This window comes from Pristiophorus japonicus, chromosome 2, assembly GCF_044704955.1.
Source record: "Pristiophorus japonicus isolate sPriJap1 chromosome 2, sPriJap1.hap1, whole genome shotgun sequence".
Classification (NCBI taxonomy): domain Eukaryota; kingdom Metazoa; phylum Chordata; class Chondrichthyes; family Pristiophoridae; genus Pristiophorus; species Pristiophorus japonicus.
In genome coordinates this window covers 197,807,918-197,817,096 of record NC_091978.1, presented here as the reverse complement: position 1 = coordinate 197,817,096, position 9,179 = coordinate 197,807,918, and the positions used below count along the sequence as shown (strand labels likewise).

Here is a 9,179-nt window from a genome sequence, read left to right as displayed (position 1 = left end):
CATGGCATTACTTTACAAAATAATTGAGTACACACAATGTAAACTAAATGAGAGTTGTAAAATAAGATGCACTAAATCAGTTTATATTATACACTTCCAACCTTTGATTTGGGCATTTAGTTTATTGAAACATGAAAGGCCCAGGTATCCTCTTCTGGGTGTTGCGAGTGGAACGGGGGGGGCAGTTTTGCCACCTTCCACAGGGATGCATCGCTGAACCCATCACAAATCCCAGTTAGGACTATTTATATAATGCAGGCAGGTGCCCATGTCAGCAGGTGTGTGCGCGCTGGGGGGGGGGGGGGGGGGGGGGGGGAAAGAGAGATTAAAGGTTGAAGTCCCATTAAAAAAAAAGTAAAGGTGTAATTTTAAATTTGCGGCTTCCCTAATAACAATCACATAGGGAAAGTAGCCGATTAAGTAATGCTGAGGTCCAGTTCCACTAGGATCAAGTCCTGGCACATTAGTATGACAGATACATGCTAACAATGCAATATGCCCCACTTTTTTCACTTACATTTTCTCAGTATACAGAAGATACAAGAAGCGCCTGCCCAAACTTCCGTCATAATTTAATAAAATAAAGAAAGAGGGGTGGAAACCTGATGTAACCCAACTTCCAATCGGAGCGGTGTCCGGCTGAATTTTGAATGACAACTTCAAAATGCAAGTGTCTGGGCACCCACCCAGCAAAACTTAAGGAAATTCAGCAGGGTAGGGAGTAACCCCGACTTGCCTCAGTTAATTGCCACATTCTTCCTGTACCTGCTTTAAGTGCCAAACCGGCTCTGCCCTTTGAGAGAAACCACAGAATTCTTAAAAAGATAAATAGGTCATGGCAAGCCTGAGGCAAATGAAGGCGTTGCACAGTCACTTCTTTTACACCAGCAAGACTACATTTGTTACAGGGCCATCAATATGTGAAGGGTGGAATTATATGCATTTGTGGGCTTTTTGGAGACCATAGATGTACTTTCAGCCAGCTGGAATATCCTAATTTTGGCAGGCATGAATGTACTAGAGATTTCTGCAATGTCAGTTGAGTTCTTTTGAAATGAATTAGATAATGAAAGGATTATGGCTAAATTACTTGGAGAAAAAGGAAGTCAGAGCTGGGAAAATGAGGCCAACTTCTACTAGTTCTGTGTAGTTAGATGCTATGGCGCTGATGGGATTGTGCAGGGTCAGGGGCTCTATCCACCTGGATAGAATCAGAGGACCTACTCTTTTGGCTCCAAGCAGCAGAGCTGTGCAGAGCAATGCAAGTCTCACCCAGCATCCAGCTGCTTATGGAGCTGAGGGGAGGTTCAGCTACCTGACCCACATAAAAGGACAGAGGGGCAAAGAAAGGTCAGACTTTAAAGTATCGTCTTTTTCTCAGCAACAAACATTCTAGTAATCTATGAAAATAATTTCTTCCAACTTCTCCTATCTAATTGTGGTTTTGGTACATGGCCCCTTGTTATCAATCTGCTAACCAGTGTGAAAAACCTTTTACTACTTACCCCATTAAACCCGTTTAGAATTTTGAAATATCCAACACATATTCCCATAACCTTTTCTGTTGTGAAAAACACTCCAATTTTTGAGCCTTTTTTCAAATCTATACCTCTCAAGTCTGGTATCATTCGAGTGAATCGGTGCTGTACACTTTCTAAGTCTCTAATATCCTTCCTATAATGGGATGCCCAGAACTGCACACGATTCCATCTGTAGCCCAGACCTGTACAAATTCAACATCACATCCTTGCTCTTATATTCAATGCCTTTGGGTATAAAACCCAGAATTCCATTTGCCTTTTTACCTCCACCCTACATTTAAGGATATGTAAAACCTATATATGTGACATCAGTTCAGGCTGATAAGTGGAAAGTAACATTTGCACCATACAAGTGCTGGCAATGACTATCTCCAACAGAGATAGCGTCTAACCACCTCACCTTGACATTACCATCACCGAATCCCTTTCCATCAAAATCCTAGGGTGGGGGGGTGGTCACCATTGACCAGAAACTTAACTAGACCAGTCACATAAATACTGTGGCAACAAGAACTGGGCAGATGCTGGGTATTCTGCAGCGAGTGCCTCACCTCCTGACTCCCCAAAGTCTTTCCACCATCTACAAGGCACAAGTCAGGAGTGTGATGGAATACTCTCCAGTTGCCTGCATGAGTGCAGCTCCACCAACACTCAAGAAGCTCGACACCATTCAGGACAATGCAGCCCGCTTGATTGATACCCCATCCACCACCTTAAACATTCACTCCCTCCACCACCAGTGCACCGTGGCTGTAGTGTGTACCATCTACAAGATGCACTGCAGCAACTCGCCAAGGCTTCTTAGGCACCTCCACGATCTCTACTACCTAAAAGAACAAGGGCAGCAGGCGCATGGGAACACTATCACCTGCAAGTTCCCCTCCAAGTTACACATCATCCTGACTTGGAAATATATCGCTGTTCCTTCATCGTCGCTGTCTCATAATCCTGGAACTCCCTCCCTAACAGCACTGTGGGAGTACCTTCACCATGTGGACTGCAGCGGTTCAAGAAGGCAGCTCACCACCAACTTCTGTAGGGCAATTAGGGATGGGCAATAAAATGCCGGCCTTGCCAGCGACGCCCACATCCCAGAAAAAAATATTAACAAAACACACAGTCAAAATCCAAGATGAACTCATTTGATGTAATAAATAAAATAAAATACAGAATCTTATAAGTTTCCACTCAGATGCATTTGCAATGACATAAGTGAACAAAAGTAAATGAGGTAAAATCCTGAGAACATTCATATTGCACAGAATAAACTGCATTACTTAAAAAAGTGCGTCTTAACGGTTATTACAAAATATTTCTTATTCTGTGCAAAGTTATATTTAATGACAGTGCACAAGGCAACAATTCAGATGGCAGAGAGGACTGATTCTATACTCTATTTTAAGTTTTTGCATTATCATACTGAAAATGCTGCAGCAAATCATGAGATTCATTCATATGGTAATATCAACATTTCAGCAACACATAAATGGGTTATTTTGTGTGCTTTATTTTTTTTTCTGTACAACAGAAGAAGAATTAGTTAGAACTCGCTCCTTATATTTTTTGTGCTCTTTAAGGTGAAGGATATTAGTGGAGCACTTTCCCTTTTCAAGTACCTAGTGTCAGCATCATACACTCCCAAGTCAGGTACAGCACAGGTAGCTGCAGAGTAAATCTTCCTCTAGTCTCTCTAACAATGGGGTGGGGGGGGGGGCAGGGAGATTTCCTCTACATGCTAGCTTTAGTGAAATTGTAAATACATTTACAAAGAACTGGCTTACAATCTCACTATACCTAGCGCGCACACACACACATTTTCCCCCAGCATTGTTTTGCCCCAAGCCTGAACAGGGCAGTGCCCTCTACTGTACCAGGGCAACATTTCGATTTCTCATACTTAACATTTCGGCCCCTCAAAGACTGATCAATTTAATAACAGTTGCAAATTTGGGATAGCTGTGTGTTGTGGGGTCACACTCAGCAGGAACTAGGCTCAATCAGTGCAGACTGATTTAGCATAGAACCTTCACTTTCATCTTATAAGCTGGAGTGGATTTAGCTAAGTCCCAGAGGTGAAGAACAAAGTCAATTCCAATGTTGTACCAGAGCATTCACAGCAAATTGCACCAGCCAGAAGTGACATAGCATACATTCACCTCTGAAGTTCAAAAAGAATAAACTGGATCAGTACTGGGCAGGCTTTTTCACTGCTGATTGAATCCAGACAGCAGTTTACATTTAACAAACTAACTCCAGGTTCCAGGTACAGACTCCAAGCTGGAAGCATCATCCTCAGGCAACACAGGATTCTCGACACCGGCAGCTTCATTGACACTACAATCATCTTGAGCATTCACCATCTCTTCCATCTTTTCTTTTGCCCCACTGACATCTCGAGACTCTGGTTCTTCCTCCTCTTCATCCACCTCTCCATCATCTTCTACATCCATTTCAAAAACTCGCACATGTCGCAAGTTTGAACTAAGCTGTGGAATTATGTTAAATATGAGTTAGTTAATGCACACAGCCATTCTATGTACCTAGTTCAAAAATCATAAAAATCTGATGAAGTTTTGTGTGTACATATATATATATATATATATATATATATAGACATACAGAATAGGTACGTGAGAGTACCCATCATACATGCAGTAGAATGTTGGAAAGTGAGAGGTTATGCACTCGAAGAGCAAGTTATTATTTAAGAACATAAAAAATAGGAACAGGAATAGGTCATACGGCCCCTCGAGCCTGCTCCGCCATTCAATAAGATCATGGCCTCAGCTCCACTTCCCCACCTGCTCCCCATAACCCCTTATCGTTTAAGAAACTGTCTATTTCTGTCTTAAATTTATTCAATGTTCCAGCTTCCACAACTCCCCGAGGCAGAAAATTCCAGATTCACAACCCCGAGAGAAGAAATTCTTCCTCATCTCCTTTATGCTAAGATCATGACCTCTAGTTCTAATCTCCCCCATCAGTGGAAACATCCTCTCTGCATCCACCTTGTCAAGCCCCCTCATAATCTTATACATTTCATTAAGATCACCTCTCATTCTTCTGAATTCCAATGAGTAGAGGCCCAACCTACTCAACCTTTCCTCATAAGTCACCCCCCTCATCCCCGGAATCAACCTAGTGAACATTCTCTAAACTGCCTCCAAAACAAGTATATCCTTTCGTAAATATGGAAACCAAAACTGCAGTATTCCAGGTGTGGTCTCACCAATACCTTGCACAGCTGTAGCAAGACTTCCCTGCTTTTATACTCCATCCCCTTTGCACTAAAAGCCAACATACCATTGGCCTTTCTGATTACTTGCTGTACCTGCATACTATCCTTTTATGTTTCATGCACAAGTACCCTCAGGTCCTGCTGTACTGCAGCACATTGCAATCTTTCTCCATTTAAATAATAACTTGCTCTTTGATTTTTTTCTGCCAAAGTGCATGACCTCACACTTTCCAACATTGTATTCCACCTGCCAAATTTTTGCCCACTAACTTAGCCTAAGTCCTTTTTACAGATTTTTTGTGTCCTCCTCACTCATTGCTTTTTCCCCCTTCTTTGTATCGTCAGCAAACTTGGAGAAATGAAGAAAGATTGCAAAATGCTGCAGTGCAGCAGGACTTGGGGGTCCTTGTGCATAAAACACAAAAGGTTAGTATGCAGGTACAGCAAGTGATCAGGAAGGCCAATGGAATCTTGGCCTTTATTGCAAAGGGGATGGAGTATAAAAGCAGGGATGTCTTGCTAGTTATAGAGGGTATTGGTGAGGCCACACCTGGAATACTGTGTACAGTTTTGGTTTCCATATTTAAGAAAGGATATTCTTGCTTTGAAGGCAGTTGAGAGAAGGTTCACTAGGTTAATTCCAGAGATGAGGGGGGTGACTTATGAGGAAAGGTTGAATAGGTTTGGGCCTCTACTCATTGGAATTCAGAAGAATGAGAGTTATCTTATCGAAACATGTAAGATTATGAGTGGGCTTTACAAGGTGGATGCAGAGAGGATGTTTCCACTGATAGGCGAGACTAGAACTTGGGGGCATAATCTTAAAACTGAGATGAGGAGGAATTTCTTCTCTCAGAGGGTTGTACATCTGTGGAATTCGCTGCCTCAGAGAGCTGTGGAAGCTGGGACATTGAATCAATTTGACAGAGATAGACAGTTTCTTAACCAATAAGGGAATAATGGGGTTATGGGGAGCGGACAGGGAAGTGGACCCGAGTCCATGATCAGATCAGCCATCATCGTATTAAATGACAGAGCAGGTTCGAGGGGCCTTATGGCCCACTCCAGTTCCTATTTCTTATGTTCTTATGTGAAAAGAAACCCTCATCAGTTGAGGAACATATTGGGCCAGAGTTTTCTATCAAAATAGTGGTGAGGCTAATGGCGCTCGCCATTATTTATATGTAAATGGTAAAGCAACTTCAGGCGAGGAGCAGATATCTAAAAGTTGTTGGCTGAGCTTCGCAAAAACGGCATCCTGCTATCTAGTTCACCATTGAAATGCATTGAATGTCATGAAGTTGCTGTATTTGTGCAGTCGAAATGACCTAAACCAACCGCGGATATCTATGGCTCGTAATTAGTAGTGCAAGTACCCTTTTAATAACGTGATAATTGTTAATGAGCAGAGCAGGTCTCCAGTCTTCTTGGTTAATCGTTGCTACTGGACCAAGACCTGGCTCTGTCAAGCCTGTGTGGTGGCTGGTGTGCAACGGCTACCACAAGTAAAAAAAAATTCACGCACAGACATCCTCCACCCTTCAAGATGTATTCGGGATCTGGAATATTCAGTCCTTCATTAAAACACCTGTGAACTCATCCCTTTTCAGCGTGTAAGCAAGTCATCCTCGTTTCGAGAGACTGCCTATGATGATGATGATGATGATGAATTGTTAATTACTGCCAATCAATCTCCCTGGCACTGAAAATGAACTATTACCTAATGTGGAGTCTCATTCCTTCAAATTTTGAATTTTTCAGCGAGATTTTAAAAATGTAAAAGAAAATTCATACTTTTGCTTTCTGTTTCTTTTTCTCTCTTAATCCACTCTTTATTTCCTTTTCTTTATTTCTCTTTCTGTAAAGTGGGTGAATTCAACATTTGATGTTGAATTCAGCCACTTTAATTTACCCTCCTTCTCAGTCCTTCCCGTTTATTCTCATTGGTTCAAGGAGTTGCCTTGGTTACTCAAGTCCCAGATGCCCTATTTCCTCGCTGTGCTGTTATCAGCTCGCAGTTTGAGCAACTTGGTGGCCAAAAAAATTTTGAGCTGACAGTAAATGCCACCAGATGCCGTGCTACAGCAAAATCTGGCCCATCAAATTTATGAAATTCAGGTCTATACTAGTACAATGGGCTGAAAACTGTGGCCTCGCACGCTGTGCGCATGCACCCGGCGAGACCTCACAAAAGCTAGTTCTCGGCGCGCGATGCGCATGTGCTGTCAACCGGCTTTGTGATGTCAAAATATAGAAAAATTTAATTTAATCATTCAATTTTATATTAAAAACCCTGTCCATTAAGGCAAGTTTATTTTGTAACCCTATTAAAACACACTAAAATAATTTACAAAAAATATTTTTTCTAAAACATTTAATTACATTCAATTTCAATTAATTTTAAATATCTGAGATTTTTTTTTTCCATTTATTGTGTTGTGTTTCTTGTTTTAGGGGGGTATTATCATTGATAGGTATGGGAACTCGTAAAATCAGAGCTCCCATTATTATCAATGAGAATAGTCCATTGTGATTCGTGGTCCTGGCTCACATGATCGCAGGATATATTTACTTATCTTAAGGACAGGTCCCCATACGCTGCACAGAGAATGGAGGCCTCCGACTAGAAGCCTACGTTCCTCTGGGACCACCAGGTATTTTCGTAGACTTTTTTGGGTCGAAGGCGTTCGTTCGAAGGAAACCTCTGACTGCAATTTCCCCCCCAATAACCTTAGAAACATGCATATAGATACATTAAGAAAAGAAGCAAGACAGGAACAAAATTCTAACATGTAGAATTTTTAGGATTAAAGTATTTTTAAAATTATGCAGATTCTCAGTTTCCGGTTTTACTTAAATATGAAGACCAAAGTCAAAAGGTTCTTTTGTTAAAAATTTTTGTTTAGCTGAGGCGTAGCAAATTGTTGGTACCATTTACAGCGGACTGTGCAAATTTTACACAGTTAAAACTTCAGTGATTAAACCCTACTGCAAACCTGGTTTAAATTCTCCTTGTCCTGGGATCTGTGCTTGTTTTATACAAGCACACCTCCGGCATCAATTGGATCAGCACAAAGAGAGAGATCTCAACGTATATTACTGCAAATAGCTGCATGCACCCAAAAATACAATAGATAAAAGTGTCTATATAATGGAACCCCCTTCTCCCTCATCACCTTATTCTCTCATTTAAATATTTTTTTCTGCCTCCTCCTCTTTAAGTTCCCCTACATTTTATCTTACAATTTATAGGCATCATGTTTTGAGGATCAACTTGCCGATCAGTTTTCCCTGCCTTGCAAAGGAGAAGCATGTTACCGCTGTTTTGAACTTCACTCCAATAGTCCATGGGAGATTATGGCCGGAATCTTTCCAGCCCTGCGAGTGCGGGTCCCTAACAAAATTCCTGTAGCTTTCTAATAATGTAACAAAAACTTTAGGCACATTTGTAGACAACTGCTATCTCAGGGACTGGAAAAGTACAATAGGGCCTCATTCATAATCACTCCCTGCCAATCAACAACTTGTATTTATATAGCATCTTTAATGTAGTAAAACATCCCAAGGTGCTTAACATGAGTGTTGTAAAGTCCTTACACAATACCACAAATCCACACGAGGCACATTCTATGGACAAGGTCACTCCATGACCTGAACCTTTATTCACAGGACCAAGTGATGAGACCCTGCGTAGGACCTCCCTTTATATGCCTGGATGACCAGGTGAGGAGCGTCTCCCACAAGTTCACCCCCTGTGGTCAAGGTGTGTATTTCTTACATATATACAGTATTGCAGTGTTGTTACATAAAGGTTACATACATGACAAGCGTCATCGAACAAAATTTGACACCAAACCACAAAAGGAGATATTAGGACCGACGACCCAAAAGCTTGGCCAAAGAGGTAGGTTTTAAGGAGCGTCTTCAAATACGAGAGACAGGTAGAGAGGCAGACAGGTTTAGGCCTAGGCAGCTGAAGGCATGGCTGCTAATGGTGGAGCGATTAAAATCGGGGATGCACAAGAGGCCAGAATTGGAGGAGCGCAGTGATCTCTGAGGGTTGTAGGGCTGGAGGAGGTTGCAGAGATAGGGAACAATCAGACTCTACATACCAAGCCTTTAAGGCTAGTGGACAAAGTTATATGTACTGGCTTATTGAAGAGTGACTTACCACACAGGACACCTTACGAATACCATTTACAGCAACATACTGTGCTTTCATATTCTCTAAAGTCCGGGATTGATTTTCAATCGTTACTGTCTGAACAGGAATTTGATTGGTTTGCTCATCTAACCTGTAAATAAAACCGAAACTCAATTTGAAATACTGAACTGAAACTGAACATAGCATCACAAACAATAACATTTAGGACTGAAGATTTTGTTCAATAGGATTGTTA

At 41.5% G+C, this 9,179-nt stretch overlaps 1 protein-coding gene across 2 annotated transcripts in view; it reads right to left on the bottom strand.

Annotated features, from left to right (window-relative positions):
• Window positions 1–304: 304 nt before the first annotated feature.
• The window catches only part of anapc4 (anaphase promoting complex subunit 4), a 139,237-nt gene continuing 130,362 nt past the window's right edge, over window positions 305–9,179 (bottom strand). For both annotated transcript variants that reach the window (XM_070870715.1, XM_070870716.1), the window contains exons 28-29: window positions 8,951–9,074; window positions 305–4,027 (exon numbers count right to left, since the gene is read on the bottom strand). In XM_070870715.1, the coding sequence (XP_070726816.1) occupies window positions 3,788–4,027; window positions 8,951–9,074 (364 nt within the window). In that variant the 3' untranslated portion in view covers window positions 305–3,787. The remainder of the gene's footprint in view (window positions 4,028–8,950; window positions 9,075–9,179) is intronic.